Below are 23767 nucleotides of genomic sequence, written 5' to 3'. Positions count from 1 at the left end.
TTCTGTGTGCTTTGAACTTATACCTAAGAGAATTTTGACTTCTCCTTGCTTTTGAAGTCAAGATTTAGGGAGCTTGCTTATTTACTTGAGTCATTGTGATGATGTACTCTACAGCAAATAGCTTAAAAAAAAAAAAAAAAAATCCATTATGAAAGCTAAGTAGTAGAGAGGAAATGAAGTCTTTTTCCTATTCCTGGGACCCCTTTTGGGGACAGCCATCAATGAATGGCATAAGCGCATTTTGAAGTTGATGTTGTATCTCAGGTGATAGTAGATCACTGTACGCAACCAAATTATCTCCCTTGCATCATTCCACAGTGTTTTACTCAACTGGACCTCCAGTTTGTCTAGTAATGTTTTTAGCATTGACCACAAGAGATCAGATTAACAAACTTCTGGCTTTATTTTTGCAATCTAACTGTTCAGTAAATAGTCAACGGGTATATTTAGCCTGTAGGATTTGAAAGGATAAATATATCAAGCATCAAATTTTGAATAAATATTGCTCAGAAGGGTTGAATTCTGGTTACCCCTTGGGAAAGAGGCTCCAGGAAGGTTTCATTTACCACATTCTTGCAATTACTGGTTATAGAACACTGGAACAATTGTTGGGTATTTTGTGAAAAATGACTAAAAATATTCATTTCAAGATGCAAGCAGCTATGTGGGCCTAGGTGTATCAGTAATGGCACTTCAACACTTTACAGACTGGCAGAACTCGATGTGATTGTTTTTGTTGTTTGTTTTTTTTTCCAGTCAAATACCTCATGTGTAACAAAGTGCTGCTTGATCTTGTAGGCTTGGAACAACACATGATTCCTGTAGTGAAGATATGTATAGTACCTTGCTACAAAGGTATCATCAACTGGAACAGGAAATGGGGCAAGTTGCTGAAGCATGGCTTGAATGCCAGAAAAGAATAGATGATTATGTTGATGAACAGGTGAGAACTGTGTAAACAGTTTTGTGACTAATTATACTGGGAGTGGCCCATGGAAGGCTGTGCCTCTGGTGATGAGTTTCCTTGGTATTGCTTTCCAGAGCTTTGAAGCTACAGAATGTAACCTTTTTAGTGATGTAAGTCTTCCAAAATAGAAAAGAACCCTAATATGCCAAAATGCAGCAGTAATTTTACAGAAATACCATCAAATTATTGAAGCAAGTTGTTACGCACTAATACAAAATTTTCTTCCCTAGTTGTTACTAGGGGGGAAAAAAAATCCACAGACACTAGGCTTCAGAAATAATTTCATTAAAAGGAATTAATAAGAAGAGATGGCTTTAAAATGACTTGTATTTATACATGTTGTGTAGCGTGTCGGTGACTTCTGTACAGCTTTCAAAATCAGTACTTCTAAATCTCACTACGTAAGTATTTAAGACATATGTAGTTACCCGCTTTTTAACTGTGAATTTTCATAGCTGATTATTCTGTGTCTGTGCTGTGTTACAGAACATGGTGTTGTTGTACTGATTTGTATATTGTCAAGAGCTTACTTTCAGAAAAGTTTGCTGTTTATTTTGAAAGTGATTGTTTATGCTTTCCTAAAATTACTCACTTGCTTTTTGTCTCTAGTTCAAACAACTTGAGTTTTTTTTAACACCTCTGAGTAATATTCTGGATAGCGTTCAGTTCCATCTTAACTATAATAAAAGAGAGAATTTGTCCTGAACCTAACTGAAGATAGCTTTGTAGATGTATTTGTATTTTAAAGTTTTATGAGCGTTACAAGTACGGAGATCTAATTTAAGTCTTATTAATGCTGTGCTACTCTTATGGATAGCAAGATGTTTTCAAGTGTTATGGTACACTGTAAATGTCCTTCAGATGCTCTTCCGTGCAATGAAGACTTAATTCCTACCAGTAATTTCAGTGCCTTCAAGATGGAGATAGGGCATAACTAACTTTATTTTTGGAAATTGTTCTATATTTGGGGTCTGCATCACTGAGCGATTAGTTACAAAGTTTTCTCTTGGTCAAGCTGCTTTTGTGCACCTAAATAATAGATGGCAGCTCAGTGACATTTTGCTTTTTGTGTTACTACAGTTCATTTTCCCCATGGTGTCAGGGTGCTGTGGCTGTCGCCGCTGCCTCTCCAGTAAGAAAGGAACCCGGTTCAGTTCTCATTGTGCATTAATGTTGGAACTTTAATATGAATACATCCTGTAAAATTTGCTTATTTACATGTAAAATGACAGTAATTTTCAGTCTTTTGTTAAAACTTATGTTGGTGTTATCAGTGGTGGTTACTATGCTTTCTTAATCAAAAATGTGCAATTCAGTATGACCATCTTACCTGAATTTGCAGCGATATTTCTGTTAACAAGGTAGAAATCAGGGAGCCCAGCTACTATGGAAACTGTGGATCTTAACTGTGAATGCACGTTCGTTATTTGTTGCTGCTTGGTTCAACAGAACAATTAAGTTCTATTGCTGGTGTATCAAAGGTTAGAACATGCAGATCAGTACAAATCAATGATCCTTCTTTGTCTATGGAACTGTACCTCAATGCTTAGACAAGGCATCGGTGGAGATAATTCTGACTTCTCCTACAGTGTTTTGCTGCTTGTACTTGGAGAGTAAAAGTGAATATCTTTTATAAGCAAGACAAATAGTGCAATTTGTTTTCAAGACTCTGTGAGACAGCTGTATCACGTGCATGCTTGTAGTACTAATACACTCCATCATGGATGTATGCTGTAATAAAACTCAAGAAAATCATTTGTTCAAATCAACACCTTTATTTGTGACAAGCTAAGGTCTGAGGAAGACGTTCAAAGTATCTGAAATACAAGAGTTAAAATACATGTAGTCTGTACCTCCAAGTCCTAATATTTTCCTTACCAAATTTAGACTGTATTTAACTTGGGAAGTTTTAAATATATTTGGTTCATTTCCATAAGTAATAGCTAGATAATCATATGTACTTTGTGGACATTTCCTTTTTTAATACTGCTGGCTCCCATAGAACGAAGGAAAACTTAGCTGTCTTTGTACAGCTCCTCAAGAGCACAGAGTTTCTTGCTCTGCTCTCTGTGTTGAGTTTGAGTCCTGTGAGCAGAGCAGAAAGTGATTTTTATATTTTACAGGTATACTTGTTGGTGGTTTTTGTTACCTTTATACTACCTACATAAATCAATAAATCTCTTCCTGGTTTTGGACACCGAGATTTTGTGATAAGAATTGTTTTTTATTACTAGTGAAACAGAGTAGGAAAACAGATCAGTTTGACAGATGGAATTTAGGATGCTCAAAGGTACTGTCCACATTTGATAGATTTTAAAGTTTGGAAGCATCGAGCATCCTGTGATACATGTTCAAGCATCAGAGTTTCCTGTAGATCTATTGTTATATGTCAGTTCTGACCAAACTGTTGGTTTTGTTTTGTGATTAAAACTGTTTCAAGAGTGAAAAAATACTTATTCACTTGCCTGTCTCACTTTACCTTGTCTGATTGATCTCAAACACTTGTTAGCCTTTAAATAAACAGGGCAGAAGGAAGAAGCATGGTGGTGGACATCTCTTTCCCATTGGGCAGCATTACTTGTATATTCATTGCAGATGTGCAGGATTGAAATGTAAATTTTTCTTTTTGATAACATCTGAATTTGTATCTCCCACTTCCCAAAAGATTTCTTGGGCGTGAATCATGTGGTTTGTGTTGAAGCTGCTTTTCTCTACTGTAATAACAAATATTCATGGGGGGAAAAAAGAAAGATGGTAGAAGTGATACCATATTATTCATGGAATTAATAAGATACTTGCAGACAGGGATATAGGAAACACTGCTAAGCTGGAAGTAGGAAAACATTAATTTCAGCCCCTTCTTCCATTAATACTTGAGAGTACCAAGAGTTAAACCATGCTGTTTTCCTTGTCAGTTTCTTGGCAGGCTTAATTGAGTAGGCAGCTCCCAATTAATGCACAGGCTGTTTTCAACTTCAGTCTTTGACATTCGAGTCTCTTGTAACGTAGAGCAAGTGTAGGTGCCTGTCTTTAATGGTGAGGTGTCTGGGCATCTAAAGTGATGAGTTCTGCTGGTTGCGAATGTAGCTTAAAGGTGCTCGGACAGTGATAGTACAACTGAGATGAAATCTCTTGCTCTTCTGATCTCAGGCTCTGCAGTAATTAGTAGTGTGTCTGAGAGATGGTACGTGCTGTTCTGTTTAAAAAGGCACATGTATGAACACATGATTAACTTGTGGGCTTTTTTTGCTATTCCTGTAACCTCAGTGGACCAAGGGAAATCAAAATTCACAGTAGTAATTAGAATTGCATGCTGCTGATTGTGTTATGAATTGATTAGGTGAAACTCTGCTGCTTAACGCTGTTTCATATCCCCAGTTTTAGAATTTCAGTTTCTCTGGTTAAATAATGATAGTAGCAATAACTCAAATTAATATTCAGGCATACGACTTTAGTTCAAGTATGAGTTTTTGGAGACATATTTCTGAAGAGAAAAGGAAGATTGCTGGTGGAGTAACCTATTGGAGTCTGTTTTTTTTAGCAAATCTTTTTGAAGGAGGTTGGTATAGTCTAGTATTAGAATTCTCTTACATGAAAAAAATGTAAAAAGATAACATAAATAATTGCTTTTACTCACCAGTGAACTAGTGCTCTTAAAAAATGGTGCAACATACAACAAGAGAGGCTTTGTTCTTGTGTTTTGCTCTGTTAAAATTCATGGAAATGTTTGGGTTTTGTCAGTTTGTTCACTAAATTAAAAAAAAAAAGTTGTTTCCATACAAAAAGTTATGGACTCGGTGCATTTATGGTGTGATTTGAGGCCTAGTAATTATGAAATATTTTTCCAGCTTTATATCACAGGCATGAAATACATTGAGATACAAAGGAGTAGCATTAGACTAGGTCACTGCTTCACTGCTCTTCTGATGTTTTGCACTCATTGATTGGATGGTTAGTTCTATATGTGGTACGTGGGTTGGCACTGAGCCTGCGTTGAAGTTTTGCCAAAACTCTTGTCGCTACATCTTAATGGATTTCAGTGGATTTGAGATGTGGAAGATTTAATGCCAAGCACGTCTTATGAAAAATACTATGAAAATACTTAATTTTTTGAGGGGAAGAAGCAAATACACACAAATCCTTAAGGAATAATAGTGGAAAAATCCGTCTTACTGTGTAAATGAATAAAAATTATATATTTAACTGATTCAAGCAGTAGGATAAGCAAATAAAACGAGTGTCATTGACTGAGTATGCAAGTACTTTAAAAATGGTATAGGTAAGTTACATTTCACAAAACTTTGATAGAAACTGACTACAAGTGTATGATTTCTGTGATTAAACCAGTGAGTTTTCCTTAAATTCTGTTTCTAGATGGCAATGAAAACAAAACAACGCATGCTAAAGGAAGACTGGGAATTTTTTAAACAGAGACGTTTTATTGAAGAGCAGGTAGGAGTTTTTTAACCATATTAAGTAATACTAATGCTCCATGTGTATTTTCAAAATGCAAACATTTGAGTGTAGTATATTGTACTGGTTCTGTGTGATCAAATTGTGTGACTGTGCCAGGCTTTAACTTGATCAGCTAAAATACAAAGCGAGATCCAAGAAGAGTACATAAGCTTAATTACTAAAAGGTAAAAACGTAAGCACCATAGTCTTAGCACTGAATGTGCGGTGTACAGAAGGGGAATTTTCTGTGCCTCAGAGTGGGATCCAAAGCAGCCATTACGTTGAACGTGAAGCTGCCTTGATATATGTGATACGGAGTATTGTGTTCAAGAATGTATCACGTTCTCTTGTGTGTGCAGAGATGGGAATTGAGAGAAACAGCAGCAGGGAAAGATGATTGCATCTATTCAGACTTGGGAGCTGGGAACCCTGGAGATGGGTCTTAAATCTGTTCAGAGGGTAAAGCCTGAGCAGAGCTACTTGCTGGTTTTTAAGCTGTAGCCAGGGAGGGACCAGCAGTAGTTCCCAGTATCTGCTGTTTAAGGTGCGCTCTATTCTCTAGCCTGACAGTGTTCAAGTGTTTTTTATGCTTTCCATAAGAGTATAGAGTGACTAGATTAAAGCCAAGATTGGGTCTCTGTTCATGTACCACTGTATGGAAAGAGATGCTAGTCATGAATCAGAGTGTATGATTTTATGTTTTAATAAACTTAAGCTGAAATTGCTCAAAACAGTCATCAGTACTTTTTTCTATATGGTACATAAGTATTTGTTAGCTACATCTTTAGAACATCTGTCGAACAGGGCTCCTCAGAGGACTTGAGGAAGAATCCTCTTTTTACTTGATCCTAATTGGGCTTAAGTGAGCTGTAAGCCAATGGCTGCTTAGGTAAGGGACAGGTCTGAAGCTTGGGCACATCCTTGTTTAACCTAAGGTTTGTAGATATCTAATGAAATTAGGTGCTTTCAGGATTAGGGCTCTGCCAATTGGAGGTTATTTGGATTTTCTTTATTTCACTAATGTGGTGAAATCTTGTTTTGGGCGGCTACTTCTTTGCTTGAGTTTATCCCATTGTGGCTACACAATTAGTCCTGTTTTTTTTTTTGCAAGCTAAGGATGAGTTTGCATTCTTTCTTCATTTGTCATCAGCATCCTTTTGTGTATACCATGAAACAAGACAAGAACTGCTCAAGTTCAGTGTGTGTCAGCAGAAATACCATGGAGGATGCATTTACAAATGACTAAAGGAGGTGGACATGACTACTTTACTTTTGCATAGAAGAAACACAGTTTCTTTGAAGAGTTTCAGCGCCAAAAGTGTGTTGTTTGTAACCTGGAGTCTTTTAACTCATGATCAAAACGCTGCTTTGATAAAACTTTCTTTTAAAATATTTTGCCCAAAGAACCCTTTTTTGTTATGCCATTTGTTAATCTGATGTGCCATTGAATTGTTAACGGAAAGACTTGCACTACTAAAACAATGCCTTTATAATTTACTTCAGCTTAATAACAAGAAAGCACTAGCTGGGGAGAACAACTTCACAGATACAATGAGGCACATGCTGTCATCACGTTTGAGCATGCCTGACTGTCCCAACTGTAATTATAGAAGAAGGTGAGCAGATGTTTTTAACTTGAAATCATAATAAATCATTCATTTCTTGTGTTAGAGGAAAAAAGGAAACATTATTGCAAGAAAGAGTCTGGTTACTTCAAATGAATGCTATTTAAAGGTCATAAAAGTCTGTAATCTTAATTCTTGAACAGATGTACTTGTGATGACTGCAGCCTTTCACACATTTTGACGTGTGGCATCATGGATTCTCCTATAACGGATGATATCCACATTAACCAGTTACCACTGCAAATTGATTCTGCTCCGGATTATCTATCTGAGATCCGCCCACCTAGTATGTCTTCAGCAAGTTCAGGATCGGGTTCCAGCTCACCTATAACAATTCAGCAACATCCAAGGCTGATCCTCGCAGACAATGGTTCTGCACCAACTTTGTAAGTTCTCAGTTTTAAAGAATTTGAAATAGTGAATGAACTTAAGGCAAGTTACACAGGTTGACCATAGTTAGATAATGCTGTTTTTACATCAGAAAATTATAAGAAAATAAGTTAATCCTGATACTGAATTCAGAAGCCCCCAAGTCCAGTCTTATCTGTTGTGGAACAAAAAAAAAAATCCTGAAATTTTTATTTTAAATTTCTAAAGATTTGGACTTAACAGCGCTGCTAGAAGTATATGTCATATGTACTTTTCTGCTTTGAGATTACAAGGATGCTTTAAAGCATCAATTTAAAATAGCTCGTTTTCTTGATTTGAACAAGGTAAATGGTGATGCTTTTTCTTTGAGGAATGGTCACTTTCTCTGAATTTTCTTGGTTCCTAAAAAGCATTTATTAGGCTTGCTGAAGGTGTGTTAACTTGAGAATTGCATCAAGAATTCTCCCTGTCAGAAGTATTTGCCACCTTTTTTTATTTTGTTGAGATCACAATGAGAGATTTGAGGCTTTAGTCTAATGGTAGACTTCTGCCTCTACCGTAATTCTGAAAGTGTAGAACTGGTTGACTGTCTTCTGTATGTAGTTTGGGTGGAACTAGCCATCAGTCTCTAATCATGTGAAATTCCAGAAGAGTGTTTTAAAGAAAGAGGAGGAAAAAAAGAAAAGCCTTCAGTACTGGTGGGAATGCTACTAAAGTAGATGATGATTCTACAGTCAAGGAATTGTCATTAGAACTGTGTTAATGTGGTGTGATGAATGATAGGAGCACAGATGTATGGAGTGCTTCTGGTGAATATTACTTCACTACGTTCAGTTTCCTATTGCATCCACTGTGATAGAATCATAGAATTGCTCAGATTAGAAAAGACCTTCAAGATCGTCAAGTCCAGTGATGTATGGTTTATTCTTCCGTAACAGGACTAGAGTTTCTGAATCAGTTTGAGGCATGTTTGAAAACAGGTTATGTGGCAATACAGTTTGCTACGTAAGCATGTGCTTTGCTATTTCTATAAACTCCCATGAGCTTTGATGCTGAAACTGAAACAAAGAATGCAGAATTCAGAAAATAATCTAGTTGAATCCAAGTATGTACTGTAAATAGTCTATTTTTTTTAAAGGAAATATCACTGCTTCTTGAGGGAGAGGCATTTCTCATATTGGACCTAAGCCTGCTTGTTTTATTTCCTTGTTGCACATTTGAAGGGTGCCTTATGGTGCCATCACTTAACTCAAATTTTAGTGAAGTGTCTCATAGAATGCAAAAAGATATGGTGCCCAGTATGAGAGCTCTTTTTTAAGAGCTTTGGATTGCTGTAAAAGCATGAACAAAAGAGTCTTTGCAACACTTCCCTGGAATGGGTAATAAAACATGCATGTTCTAGCTGTCTGTAAAAGGAGAGAGAAGACTTCTGTTAAGACCGAGAGCAGGTTAGCAGGAAAGCAGTTAGGTGAGGGCTCATTTAGGAAATCTTTGCAGTTGAGAAATTCAGGATTTACTTTGACGTGTTCAATGTTGATTACTTACAGTTGCTTGTTTGACATATTGTGTGTATATTATATTTTTGCCACTTAACAATTTCTTTAAGCAAAATCACTGGCATAAGTGTTTTTCATCAGATTAAAGATCATCTGTATCGTGCCATTATTAAGACAGTAGATTTCTTGGTCACGAGACATTGCTGGAATAATATCTTATACAGGAATAACAGAAAATCTTACTTTCAGTACCAATTAGCTGTTCAGGCATGAAGCTCCTATGTTTAGTAGGACTGTACAGAGACTGCTTGATTTTTATTTTTTCTTTTTTTAATTTGAAAAATAAGGTCAGTTAACTCAAAAGAAAATAGTTAGATTCATGATTGGGGTGTTTATACAAGCGATATTCTCAACTTTATTTCATTTTGGTGACTGCTTTCACAATAAGTGAGGTTACTGAGCACTGGGAGTTATCTAAGCCTCTTTTCCTCTCAGTGGTAGTGATGATGAAGATGTTGCACCATTATCAGCGAAGTTTGCTGATATCTACCCATTGAATAATTACGATGATGCAGAAGTGGTAGCCAACATGAATGGAATTCACAGTGAACTAAATGGCGGAGATGAAAACATGGCATTGAAAGATGAGGTACAACACTTTGATTGCCTTCTTTTTTCCTGGCATTTGGATCTTGCTTCTGAAGAAAAGCTTGTCCTTCACTCCTGTGTTAATGAGTTAATATTATGCAGTCTCCTCAGGTGAGCAGTACTAGCAGCAGTTCCTCAGAAGCAGATGATGAAGAAGCAGATGGGGAGAGTAGTGGTGAACCACCAGGGACTCAAAAGGAGGAAATGTCTCTAGGAAAAAGGGCATTAAGGAAAGATGAAGCGAAAATGGATAGTCCACCACCTTCTTACCCCAGTCAACAGGTATTGTAACCTATGAAGAAAAAAATACAACCTTTTAGTAACTTCAGAAATGTGACTGCTTCAGTGGTAATACATTTGTATCTTCAACCTGAATTGTATCTTTAACTTTGAATATATTGTTATCAGTAGGTAGCTATGATATCTAAAATATGTTCCAGTTGATTGTATATTGTCCTAGGTGATATCCTTTTTTTCACAACCTGAAATGCATTAGTTATATTGAAGGTGTTTTCAGTAAAAGCAATTTCTATCTTCCTGCTTATATGAGTGAGAAACAGATACTAAGAAACACATCTTGTAGGTTTGAGTTTGGTCTTTGTTAAATGTTGATGTTAAGTGAAACTACTGTTCAGGGGATTACAATGAGTGTGTAGTTAATGGGCACTTTTTAATGTTACATCTGAGGACTAATTTGCCTTGTTGAAACCCTGTGTAGTAGCCTGTTGTATGAATAATATATGTGGGTTTTTTGTTGTGGTTTTTTATGTTTGTATTTTTCTTTCTTGTTTTTGTTTAAGATTGTTGCGCTCTCTTCTGTAAGTTCACTAAAACACACAGAGATCCTTACCCAGATTATTTGCTCAGCAGGTAGTGGTGTCTGGTTTAACAGCTGAACGTATAGTTCCATGACCATCAGAGTAAAGCATCTGATGGACTTGTCTTTGTGTTTCTTTCAGTCTGTGTTATCCTACAGCTATAACAGGGGTTTATCACTTTGAGAGAGGAAATATCACTCACTCTTATTGTGCAAAAGATTCCACACTGGGGGAAATCTTTGAGGGGTTTGATCTTCCCCCTCTACTTTGCCCTGATGAGGCCACATCTGGAGTGCAGTGTCCAGTTCTAGGCTCCCCAATGCAAAAAAAAAAAAAAAAAAAAGATGGGTCTCCTAAAAGGAGTCCAGTGGAGGGCCACAAAGATGATTTAAGGGCCTGGAGCATCTCCTATATGAGGAAAGACTGGGTAACCTGAGTCTGTTCAGCCTGGGGAAAAGAAGACTGAGGAAGGATCTGATAAATGTTTATAAATATCCAAAAGGAGGTGGGAGGCAAATGGATGAGGCCAGGCTCTTCTTGGTAGTGTGACAGGACAAGGAGCAATGACGTAAAACATGAACATAGGAAGTTTCATATAGAGGAAGTTTCAAACAAACATGCAGAAGAACTTTATGGTAAGGGTGACAGACCACTGGAACAGATTGCCTGGAGAGGATATGGAATCTCCTTCTATGGAGATATTCAAGACCTGGCTGGACACCTACCTGTGTGACCTATTGTAGTAGGGTACCAGCTTTGGCAGGGGAGTTGGACTTGATCCTCTTGAGGTCTCTTCCAACCCCTGCAATTTTGTGATTCTGTTATTAGATGATAGTCAGGTGGGAGCTCCTGTTGGGTGTCCCCTGTGGTTGGCATGTCTGTAAGGCCTTTTGGTGAAAGGATTTTCTAATGTCTTCTGAGTATTAAGCTACAATTTTTCTCTCACAGAATCATAGAATGGCTTAGGTTGGAAGGGACCTCAAGGATCATCAAGCTCCAACCCCCCTGCCACAGGCAGGGCCACCAACCTCCATATCTAATGCTAGACCAGGCTGTCCAGGGCTCCATCCAACCTGGCCTTGAACATCTCTAGGGATGGGGTATCCACAACCTCTTGGGCAGCTTGTTCCAGCACCTCACCACTCTCATAGTAAAGAACTTCCCCCTGATATCCAACCTAAATCTTCCTTCCTTCAACTTAAAACCATTTCCCCTTGTCCTGCTGTTATCTACCCTTTCAAAGAGTTGACTCTCCTCCTGTTTGTAAGTTCCCTTTAGGTACTGGAAGGCTGCAATGAGGTCACCCCACAGCCTTCTTTTCTCCAGGTTGAACAAACCCAGCTCCCTCAGCCTGTCTTTGTAGGAGAGCTGCTCCAGCCCTCTGATCATCTTTGTGGCCCTCCAGCAGCTCTGTATCTTTCTTGTACTGGGGGCCCCAGACCTGGATGCAGTACTCCAGATGGGGCCTCAGAAGGGCAGAGCAGAGAGGTACAATCACCTCCCTCTCCCTGCTGGCCACCCCTCTTCTGATGGAGCCCAGGATACCATTTGCTTTCTGAGCTGCAAGAGCACAATGTTGGCTAAGTTTTAAGTTAAGTTTTTCATCCACCAGGACCCCCAGGTCCTTCTCAGCAGGGCTACTCTCAAGGATTGCTCCTCCCAGTCTGTTGTTCTCTCAATAAGCATGTTGGGAAATCTTTTTTCTATGTATCACTTACCAATGCCATAATTCTTAAATGTGCTGAGACTTCTAGCATGTCAAGCTAGCTGGAAATGAGTGAATGGATTCCACATTTGTTGTGGAAAATCAAATGATGCTGTGATTATATAAGTCTACTTTGCTTTCACCCTCCATTTTAGTTTACTTCCCTAAGGCATTATTTAACCATTTTTTCTGTTTACTTTGGGGGGAAAGAGAGAAAATATTCTGAGGCACTCTTAATGACTTTTTTTGCCTGATAATTTCTTATCAGAGCTGAGTATTTATCTTGTAATGCTGCATTCATATGATTCATTTCACATATGCGTTTGAGATCATTTTGCATTATCTGTTGGGATTTCTCATTTCCCGCCTTCATTAGGCTGAGTATCAGCAATGAAGAGAGGTGATCATTCCCCTCTACTCAGTGTTGGTGAGGCTGCACCTGGAGTGTTTATCTAGTTCAGGGCCTCCCATACAAGAGAGACCTGGACACACTGGAAAGAGTCCAGTGCAGGGCTGCCAAAGATGATGAATGGCCTGGAGCGCCTCTTCTCTGAAGAGATGCTCAGAGCTGAGACTGTTCAGCCTCAGGAAGAATAGGTTCATGGGGATCTCACTGATGTTTCCATCATATTTGAAAAGTCATGGCTGTCAGGTGAAGTTCCCAATGACTGGAAAAGAGGGAATATCACTCCCATTTTTAAGAAAGTGAGAAAGGAAGACCCGGTGAACTAGAGGCATGGAAAGATCTTGCAGCAAATCTTCATGGAAGGTGCGTTAAGGCATGTAGCAGATGAAGGGATGATCTGAGACAGCCATCACTGCTTCGCCTTCTCGTGGTCTTGTGCAATGGAGTAACAGCATTGGTGGATTGGTGCACAAGCTTGGAGAAGAATTCATTGACAGCAGCCCTTTGGAGAAGGACCTGGGGATTCTGATGGACAAGAGGCTTGAAGGGAGGATGCAAAGAGGATGGAGTCACTCTGCTTAGTGGTGCCCGGTGCCTGGACAGGAGACATTGGACACAAATGATAGTACAAGAGGTTCCATCTGAACACCTCAAAGCATTTCACTGCTGTGTGCGTGATGTAGCATTGGCACAGGCAGTCCAGAGAGGCTGTGGAATTTCCTCCTTGGGCATCTCCAAAAGCTGCCTGGATGTGGGCCTGTGCACCCTGCTCGGGGTGGTCTTGTTGGGGCAGGGCTTGGGCCAGAAGGACTCAGAGGTCTCTGCCAAGCTCAACCATTCTGATTCTGTCAATTTCTTAATTACACTTTAAATTCCTTTTTCATACCTAGTACCCAGATCAGAATCAGATTTTGAATCTCCATACTGCTTTTTTTGTTTATTTTTCCTCTTCTTAATTTGTTAATACATTATTACTAGTTGCTTGATAATACTTGTTTCAGGAGAAAGTTGTATTTGCTCTTAGTAAATCTAATTCATTCATTTGTTGTATTTGGTGTAAGAAATCTTCAGATGTCAAAATATACCTCACGTCAAATGTTGTAATACTTCTAAGTTAAAATGAAGTGTTACATGTTTCTGAGAAGAAAGCATGCGTGTTGGAGAGAAATGCTACCTGTCAATTCTTTTCTAGAAAGCTAAGCTGAGAAGCTAATGTTGCTTCTTGGAAAAAATGTGTAGAGCCACATTACTGGGAAGAAGTAGCGGCTGGGAAGCGTTCCTGTATTGCTTCTGGTAAAAACTGTCTTCCAGTAAAATGTCAGATGACAGTGGTAGGAAAAGTACTAAGCTGAGAGAAGGAAATTGAGATCACGCTTTCTGGGGTTTCTTTTCTTCCAGAGTACTTGAGTCCTTAAGATCAGTAAAGACTCCAGTAAGGCACGTGTTTCCTTTAATTTGTATGACAATCACATACAAATTGAATTTGGAAGGGACCTCTGCAGATGGTCTAGTCCAAACCTCCTACACAAAGCAAGCTCTTTAGGAGAAGGTTGGTCAGCTCTGCATCCAGTTGGATTTTGAATATCACCAGGGATTGGAGGCTTCAGAACTGCTGTGGATAACATGCTTCAGTGTTCAGCCACCTTCACAATAAAATAAGTACCTAAACACTTGGAGTGGAATTTCCTGTATTTCAACCCATGCCCATTTCTTCTCATCCTTTCATGCAGTACCACTGAGAAGAGGCTTGCTCTGTTATCTTCACTGTCCTCCTCCCCCAGAGTCAGATATTTGTGCACATTGGTAAGGTCCTCCTGAGTCTTCTCCTTGGAGGCTGAACAATCCCAGCCCTCTCAGCCTTTCCTCAACATATGCTCTAAATCCTGAATCATCTCTGTGACCCTTTGCTGGACTTGTTCCAGTGTGTCCTCATTTCTTGTACTGAGCAGCCCATCACCCCAGGTGTATCTCACCAGCTCTGAGCAGAGGGAAAAAAATCCCTTCCCTTGACCTACTGGCCATGCTCTCCCTAAGTCTTAGGACTTCTTCCAGCTTTGTCAGCTTAACAGCCCTTACTACTATGGTTGTATGTACTGTTTTTCCATATACTTGAGAAATTGTGAAGTATAAACATCCAATTCCATGTTTATAGTGGAATTAACAACCTAGCAACTATCTAATGTTATCAAGGTTTCCTATTCCTGTCTGGCCTTGATAATTTGTATCAAAATTTTGCTTATTGTCACTGGTAGTAGGCATTCAAAATCTGGTATCAAACTATGTTAATCTTGAGGGCATTTCATGCTTAACTAAGATAAAGATCCCCCATTAGTGCTTTTAATTTGTTTTTTTTTCAGAATGAATGAATTCTGTGGATGCTCTGGATTTATTAATAGATGTATTCAAATGTAAATCATGTTTATGATTATTAAGAAAAAAGGATATAGGGAGCTATCTGAATGTATTGTCAAGTATATTGATTTTATTTTATTTTGCACTTACAGGCTGACCAAGGTCCAAATGCTTGTGAATGTCATGTTTGCAAACAAGAAGCTTCAGGTCTAACAGCCTCTGCACTTGCAACTGGACGTCTGCCTGCTGGCCATCAGTTTATGAATCCTGAAAAACCTGCACATCCTGCACTTCATCTTTATCCTCATATTCATGGACATATACCATTGCATACAATTCCCCACCTTCCTCGTCCACTTATCCATCCCACCTTGTATACAGCTTCCCCCTTTACACACAATAAGGTAAGCCTGACAAGGGAGATGTGTCCTGATCCTAGGAAATTACTGTATGCTGGTATAAATTAGCAGTTGACTGAGTATCAGTAAAACTGTTAACATTGCTTTTTAAATTGCAGTCTGTTTGGACTCTGATTGGAGTCCTTTTAGAGGGAATAGTGAAGTGTAAGGAATAAGGCTTATTCTGAGCTGGTGAAAGGCTCGTACAGAAGAGCTAGGAGTCGCTTTCATCAGGAAGACTGATAATTTCCTTGCTTTCATTAGAAAGAATTTAGAGTCAAATGAGTCTTGAATGGTGGGAAGAGTAATGAGACTTTAGTCCGTGTAATAGGACTAATTCAATCTTCATTTAATATATATTGGAGGTCAAAATTTAATATTCCATTTTGGCGATAATGTGCTGAGATTTTTAGTTCGAAATGCTAGCATTTTTTTATTTTTATTTTTAGACAATTAGACATAGGAGTCTTTTTAATCATTTTTGTGCTTTGAGAGAACTTGGTTTTTTGCAGGTTCTGCAAAATTCTTTTGACTCAGAGCATGTAAGTAATGAAGAAGAGAAAGGTACAGAGCAAGGATTAAGACCTGGTGTCTGCTTGTAGAAGTATGATTCAAAATCAACAATTAATATTGATATGGTGCCATTTCACATATTTCATTCATTTGAACTGTGGGCCCTGCTGAAAGGGGCAAAGGCAGTGGTTAATATGGTGCATTCCTCTCACCTTCCTTTTCTTGGTTCAGAGATTGGCCTTCCAATACTTGAAGGGAGTGTATAAACAGGAGGGGGATCGATTGTTTGTGAGGGTAGATAGCGATAGGACAAGGGGGAATGGTTTTAAGCTGAGACAGGGGAGATTTAGGTTAGATATTAGGAGGAAGTTTTTCACACAGCGGGTGGTGACGCACTGGAACAGGTTGCCCAGGGAGGTTGTGGATGCCCCGTCCCTTTAGGCGTTCAAGGCCAGACTGGACGTGGCTCTGGGCAGCCTGGTCTAGTGGTTGGTGGCCCTGCACTTGGCAGGGGGGTTGAGACTTGATGATCTTTGAGGTCCTTTCCAACCCAAGCCATTCTATGATTCTATGATTCTGTGGTTGCTGGTAGTGAAGGTTGTGTCGCTGCGATGACTCTTGGTTTTTCTGTTTTCTTTTCTCATGTTTTTTGTTTGTCGTGTCTTATTTTTGTTTCTTTGTTCACTGTTGTGTTTTCCTGGCGTTTCTTAACAGTGTTCGGTCTTTCTTCTTCTCTGCTACATTCTATTTTTTTCTACTGTCCCTTCTGCTATCTTTGCATTTTTCTTCTCCATGCCTTTGTGGCTGCCTGTTGTGGTTGTCATCCTTTTGATTCTTTTATGTTTGCTGTTGTTGTTTTTGCCATTTCTTTGGTTCGCGACCCATCTGTTGTGTGTTTTTGCGTTTACTGTTTTGTCTCCATGTGGATTGGGCAGGTGTTAGTGCTTGTTGGTTTTTTTATTTTTTTCTGCTTTGTTGGTTTTGGTACCTTTGTTTCATCTGGTGTTCTCTGTGTGTTTGTGTTTTGTGGGAGTTCGCCTGTGCTGTGTTGTGTCTGACGGTTTCGGGATGTTTTGTATTTGAGGTTCCAGCTGTATTTGGCTGCGCTGGTCGTCTGGGTGTTATTTTGTTCTGCCAGATCATGGCTTGTGTGTTATTTCTTTGATAGGCTGTTTTGTGCCTGTGGTTTTTGTTTTTATTGCGTCTTTTCTTTTTTTTTTTTTTTTTATTTTTGATTTGCACCAACCTTCCAGTTTGTTCTGATTCTGTCTATGTCTGGTTTAAACTGGCAGGAGAGGCTGGGTATATGCTGTGTTTTTTTTCGCTGTGTTTAGACTTTTGTGTCTGTATTTTTACTGAGCTCGGCTGATGGTTTTTATGTTTGTGTGGATGTGTGTAGCTTTTGATTGCATTATCTGTATGGCTGGAGCTGTTTTGAATTGTTTTTTTTTGGGTCTTTTTCAGGTGGTGTTGATTTAATGTCATGTGTGTATTGCTTTTGTTCTCTTTAGCCTGGGTAGGAATTTGTGTTTTTAATACAGGTGAACTTTTTTGTGTTGTTTTTGGTTTTTTCAGTTGTTTCTTTGAGTTGGGGTTTGCGTTCTTTTCCTTTTTAGTTTTTATTTTTTCTTTCTTTGATCCTTCTCTATGTTAAGAGTCGAGGGATATACCCAATTTGACAATGGTGCTTTCCGATCTTTGTTTTTTTTTTTTTTTTGTTCTTTGCTTGTTTTGTTTCCTGTCTTGTTTTTGCTTTCTTTGTCGTGGGTGTTTTGTGTCTTACTGGTTGTCATGTGGCATAGGGTTGTTTTTCTGTTGTTTTGCTTTGGGCTTTTATACTTCGTACTGAGTTTTTGGTTTATGTTTTTTTTTTTTTTCGTGTGAGGTGCGGATTCAGCTGTGTATGTTCCCCCTCGTTTTTTTGGGTTTTTCTTTTTTCTTTTGTTTTCATGTTTTCTCTTGCTCTTTTGGCATTGTTTTTGATTTTTCAATACATCCTTGTACATACACTCTTTGTCTTTGCTTGTCTGTTTTTATTCATTCAGAGCCCTGTGTTTTTTCTTTTTCTTTTCTCTTCTTTTTGTTATGTTTTTGTTTTTCTGCTTTGTTTTCTCATTGTGTTTATTTCTGTTTTGAGTTTTTGTTTTGGATTGTCTTTGTTGTCTTCCCGCATTTTTGTGTGTCTGATCCTCTTTTTTTTTGTTGTCTTTTGGGCCGTTTTGTTTTTCTTCTCTTTTTTTCGTGGCTTCAGTGTTTAATGCCTTTCTCCATGATTCTTTTTCTTTCTTCTTTTTTTGGTTCCTTTCTGTTTGTGCTTTTTTTTCTTTTTTTTTTCTTTGGGTTTCAGTGTTTTTGCTTGCGTAGCACTGTTTTTGTGCTTTGTTTTTGCTTGGTGGAATTCCTTGTGAGGTTTTTTTATTTGTTGACCCTTCCTTGTTTGTATCTTTCTTTCTTGCTGTGTTGTGTGTTCGTTCCTTCCAGGATTGTCTGGTTTTTTTATCTTGTTCTTATTGTGATTGTTTTGTGTTTGTGTTTTGCTTCCATTTCTACTTGAGTGTTCCTTCTCTTTGTTGCTTTATTTTTTGTTTCTTGTGTATCGGGCTCTCCTGGCTAATTCCTGTTGTCGCGTTTTTCAGCTGTTCTTATTTTTGATGTCTTTTTTTTTTTGAATATTTTGGCTTGTGTTTAGGTTTGTCTTCGGGGTTATTGTATGTTGGTTTTACTGTTTTGCCGGTGTTGTCTGGTTCTTTTGTAGATGGTTTTATGCGCCCTGTTTGTTCAGTGCTGCTTTTTTGTCCTTCCTTTGCTTGGATGTCTGTCTTGTCGTTTCCATCTGGTCTTAGAGTTTGCGTTTAGTTTGTTCCGGGGGCTTTTGTCGATGTTGGTTTTTGATGTTTTTTGGGAGCGTTTTCTGTTTGGGGAACTAGTTTTTTTTTTGTTTTTCTATTCACATTCTTGCATCTACTGTGCTGCTGCCTTTTAGTCTGTTCTTTGTTTGAGGGGGGTCTGCTGTTTTTTTTTTTGGTTTTTTTCATTTTGGTGTGTTGTTCTTTTTTGTTAAGTTGTTTCCCTTGTTTTAAATCGTATTGATATGGAGGAACTTGCCTTTTATTTGATGAGCGGGGTAGCTGATCCCTTGGTTATGGTTGTTCGGTGTTGTTTTTCTAGGCGGTTGTTGTTTGCTAGCTTCTGTTGGCGTTCTGCTTTTTTATTTTTTGCCCTCGTTATGTTGTTTTACCTCTCTTTGTGTATTTATGGCTTCACATTTGTAGAGGAGTATGGTATTTCTTTTTAGCTTGCTATTGTTGCTTTGCTTGTCTGTGCTTTATATTTTGTCTTTTTCATCTCTTTCTTTTAATTTTTTTTTTAGTTTTAATTTTTTCGTTACTATTTTATATCTTTTTGTATGTTCTTTTCTATCTGTGTTATCTTGTAGCAGTTTTCTTGACATTTTGTTTTCTAGGTTCCTTTGTTGTTGTTTGTGATTTTGTCGCGTCTTCTTTTTGCGGTTTTTTTGTGTTGTTTTGGTGGATTGATTCTCTTGGGTGATGTGCTCCTGCTAGGGCTCTTTGCATCTCCTTGTTTATCTTTTAGTATTTTCTCTTTTTTGTTGCATTTTTGATTCTTTATAGGGTCAGTGTAATTCTGTATTTCTATGATCTTTTATTATTGTTTGTTTTTCATTTGTGTTTTGTGATCTTTTTTCTCCCTCTCTCTGGGATGTCATCCTTTTCTTGTTTTCTACCGCGTGTTGTTTTTAATGATTTTGTGTTACTGGCAGCATGTAGTTTGCTACTTGTGTACAGGGGACTTGTTTTTGCACTTTGCAGGCTGCCTTTATGGCAGCTAACACCGTTGTCTTGGGTAGTTCTTCTGTCACTTTTTTTTTGTCCTTCTCGGTTTGTTTCGTGTCGTGCAGCAGCACCCAGTTTTCTGTCTTGTCCGCGTGTGTTTCATCAATTTTTGAGTTTTTGTACTTCGTATTCTTCTTTGTTGTTTGCTCGTGTACTTGTTGTTTGTTCATTTTCTTTGTTTTTTTTTTGTCTTTTGTATCTCGTTTGTTCTCTTTTTTTTTTTTTCGTGTTGTTTTTTCTTTTTAGTTTCTTTTTTTGTTTTTAGGTGATGTTTTCTTTCCTCTGTAATGCATTTTTTTTTTTTTTTTGTGTGTAGGTGGTGTGTTCTGTTATTTTTGTTAATGTTTTCTTCGTGATTTTGGGCCAGTTTGTTGACGAAATAGTTGTTTCGTTTTATCTTCATTTCTTTCACTGTTTCCTGTTTTTTTTTCTTTTTTTTCTTGACCTCATGTTCCACTTTTTGCTGCTTCTTCTTTTCTTCCTTGTGCTTTAGGGGCCTCTGTGTTGTTGTTTCGTTATTGAGGTTTTTGTTCTACTGTGGTTGTTGTTTTTCTTTGCTGCATATCTGGTTTTTTTGGTGCCCCATCTCGTTTGTTCAGGTACGTTTTGCTGTTTTGTGATGTGTTTTGTGCTGGTTTTTTTTGTGCAGAGTTGTTTTTGTTATTCCCTTGCTGCTGGTTTGTTTGTGTTGTGCTGTGGACTTTTGTGGTTCCTTTTGTTGGATGGTAAAAGTTCGTCTTTTATTTGCTGAGCTTTATTAGCTATTTTGTTTGAGCTTTGTCGTGGTTTTCTATTCTTATGTGAAGTTTTTTCTCGTACTTTTTTCTTCAGTCTTCTGTTGTATTTGAGCTATTTTTTTTCTCTGTTTTTGTGCTTTATTTTTGATGCCGCTCTTTTTCTGGTTGTTTTTTAAGAGTTTGTTTCTTGTTTCAGACAGTCTGTTGATGTTTGTTTTGTAGGTATGGTAGGTTGTGTTGTTTTCGCCTTTTTCAGCTTTTACCACGGAGTTAATATTGCTGGGTGGGATCTTTTTTTGTCTAGTTTTTTGGGGTTAGCGGTAGTTTATTGTTAATAATTTTGTGTTGGTCGTGTCTCGTGTGATTATTTTCTTGTGTCATCTAGTTAGTTTTTGTTGCTTCATTTTTTCTTGCATGGTTCTTTGTTTGTTCTTGGTTTTGTGTTTCTCCGTTTGTGAGGTCCTGTATGTTGTTTTTTGAGTTTGTTTTTACCTTGGTTCCTGTTTTTCCGGTTTGATAGTCATTTTTCCTGTTAGATGTTTTTCTTTTTGTCTTTTTTTTTGTTTTTGTTTTTTTTTTATTTTTATTTTTATTTTTTTGGATATGTTTTTCTGGTGTTTTTCTTGGTTTGTTATTGTGGTTGTGGTTGTGTTGGCCATTGCTGTTCGCTCTTTAACTCTTTGTCTTGTGTTGTGTATGATGTTGTTTGTTTTTTCGCTGGAGTTCTCTTTTGTGGGCCTGTCTGTAGTCTGTCGTTCTTTCTCCTTTTGAATGTCGTCTTGTGTTTTGGGTGTTGTTCTTTTGCGTTTTTCGGCCTTGGCGGCGTATGTTGGTGTTTTTTGCTTTTTGTTTTTCTTTTTGTGTTATATATTCCTCGTCAGTTGGTTGGGTTTTATTATGTGTTTAAGAGTTTTTTGTTTTTTTTTATTTTTTTTGTTTTTTTGGTACCATTAGGATGTTTTTATGCATGGTTCTTGAATTATTTTCTTCTTTTTTATGTTATATTGACACTACCTTCTTGTTTTTAGTTAGTTACAGGTTGTGCTGCTTTTTTTTTTTTTTATCAGGCAGTTTTCTTGGTTTATCTATACCGTTTTTGAGTTTGAAGCTTTGAATGATCCTTCTGTCGTGTATGTATCTTCACTGGGTTTTGTTTTGTTGTTGTTTCGTGTATTTTTTTATTATGTGGTGAGTTTTTGTTAACTTTTCTTTTATAGGGGCTGATTTGTTTCCACTATTTGTGGCCGATTGCTACAGGTCTTTTTGGACGTTACTACCGGGTTTTCTTTTGCTGGTTTAATGAGTTGTCGTACTGTTTCCTTTGATTGGCTTGCCTACTTCAGTGCAGGGTTGTTGGCTGTGTGTTTTCTCTTGTCTTGATGTCTGATGGGGATGTTATTTTTTTTTTGTTTTTTTCAATTTTCTGTTTTGATATCCTGCTCGCATTAGGTTAGTTGTCTTTTTTTGTTTTTTTATAGGTCTTTGTTTTCTCTTTTTTGTTCTTCCCTGTGTTTTTTGTTTTTCTTCTGTTTTGGATATAGTTTTTTTAAGCTTGTGTCGATCGTGCTATTTCTGTTTCTTTTTATCTGTGTCTTTATGTACTCCTTTATCTTGTATGTCCTTCCTTGTTTTGGTTTTCTCCTTTTGTTTTTTTTTTGTTCTCTACTTTTTCATTCCTTTGATATTGTTCGGTCTTTTAGTCTTCTGTGTTTTGTTGCTGTTTGTTTTTTTGATGTCGTTCTTGCTCCAGCTTCCTTTTCCTGTAGTATTTATTCTGTTTTTCGTTATTAACTTCGTTTTGGTCTTCCCCTTCTGTGGGAGGAGGTGTTCTTGGTACCGGGTTTTCTTTTTGGAAGGTAATGTGTTGTTGTTCTTTGCATGGTAGCAGCCTTGGTATTGTTCATAGTCATCTCTTGCTCTGCATCCTTTCGCGGTTTTCGGGCGGGCCTGCGTGCCTGACTTGTGCAAATCCGTGTAGGCTATTGGAGTGTGTTTTTTCTTTCACCTCATTTTTTTGACTGCTGAAGCGTGTTTTGTACCCCCTCTGTGTGTTTACCTTTACTTTTTTGTCTTGATAATCACGTCTTGTTTTTTTTTTCTTTTTTGATTTTTTTTGTGTTTGGTTATTTGGCTCTTCTTTTTTTTTTCTTCTGCTGTTTTATGTGTTATTTCATTTTGTCAGATTTCTCTTTTGGTTGCTTTTGTGTTCTTGGTTTCAAGTGTTCTTTATTTTTGGTTTTCCGGTTCAGTTTTTTCTGCGTTTCCGTCATCATCTTTTTCTTGCTGTGTTGGCTGGGCTTATAATGTCGTTGGTTTTACTTTTCGTGCAGGTTTTCTTGTTTGGACCCTTCTTTTTTGGTCTTTTTTTGCTCTTGCTGTCCTAGGCTTTTCAGCGTCTCATCCAACTTTGTCTTTAGTTCCTCCAGGTTTTGGGTATCGACTGCCTCTTTGGTGCAGGTTCATTTTAGTAGTGGTGGAAATTTTGTGTTTTAGTAGCTGGTTTATTGTTTTGTGTTTCTTTTTGTTATGTGTTCCTTTTTTCTGTGTTCCTCTTTTTGTTTGATGGTTTTGTTGGAGTTTTAATGTTTTTTTTTGCTTTTTGTTGCGTGCTTGTGTCTGGCGCCTTTTAGGAGGTTGAGATTGTTTTTTCGTTGTGACTTGTGTGTCCTTCCTCCTTCAGACTGATATGTGAGGCTTGTCAGGAGTGGGGGTTAAAGGTTTGTTTAGGGTTGATATTTGTGCAGTTATTTCAAGTTAAAAGTTATTTGTTTTAGCTTTTAACATGGGATTTCTTTTCTGCTTTTGCTCTTGGTGTGTTTAGAGCGGCAAGTTATCGTTCTTAGTTTAAGAAGGGGCTTGTTTGCTTTTTTTTTTTTTCTTTCTTTATGATGATTTTGTGTGACGTTTTATTTTTGATGTTATTTTTTGTTTCATTTTTATGTTTTGCTTTATTCATTTTACTTTTCTTCAGCGTTATTATTTTATTCTTTTGAATTTGTTTGTTTGTACTGAGTCTGCCTGTTCTGATGCTTGCTTATGTTTGGCTTTTTTGGTGTTGAGATAATGTGTTTTTTGTGCTTTTTGCATGGCTTCTATTACTGTGGTGACGTCATCCTGTGTAGATTCTTTGAATTGTATGATCAGGGTTTTTGTATCTTTTTGTTCGGAGGTTCCAGCTTTTGTTTTGTTTTTCTTTTGGTTTATATGTTGTTCCTCTTTTCCTGATCTTGCAGTTATCGTTGGTTAAATTTTTTTATATTTTTGTTTTGCGTGTTTATGATCTTACTGTTCACTTCTTGTCTTTGTCTTTTCGTTCTTGTTAGCTTTTGTTTTCTTTTTGATGTTCTTGTTGTTTTGTTTTGCGTTGCTTTTTTTTCTTACTTTTTTTTTTTTTATTGAATGCTTAGTCCGTGTTTCTTCTGTC

General features: G+C 37.7%; 1 protein-coding gene across 1 annotated transcript in view; it reads left to right on the top strand.

Moving 5' to 3' along the window:
• FAM193A (family with sequence similarity 193 member A) overlaps nucleotides 1-23767 on the top strand; it is a 74337-nt gene that overhangs the window by 43257 nt on the left and 7313 nt on the right. Inside the window, exons 8-14 of the mRNA XM_021395517.1 lie at nucleotides 799-943; nucleotides 5342-5419; nucleotides 6926-7038; nucleotides 7191-7433; nucleotides 9408-9561; nucleotides 9663-9842; nucleotides 14994-15297. Of these exons, the coding sequence (XP_021251192.1) occupies nucleotides 799-943; nucleotides 5342-5419; nucleotides 6926-7038; nucleotides 7191-7433; nucleotides 9408-9561; nucleotides 9663-9842; nucleotides 14994-15297 (1217 nt within the window). The remainder of the gene's footprint in view (nucleotides 1-798; nucleotides 944-5341; nucleotides 5420-6925; nucleotides 7039-7190; nucleotides 7434-9407; nucleotides 9562-9662; nucleotides 9843-14993; nucleotides 15298-23767) is intronic.

Source organism: Numida meleagris, chromosome 4, assembly GCF_002078875.1.
Source record: "Numida meleagris isolate 19003 breed g44 Domestic line chromosome 4, NumMel1.0, whole genome shotgun sequence".
NCBI lineage: Eukaryota > Metazoa > Chordata > Aves > Galliformes > Numididae > Numida > Numida meleagris.
Note: the sequence above shows the minus strand (reverse complement) of the source record. Positions and strands in the feature narration are given on the sequence as shown.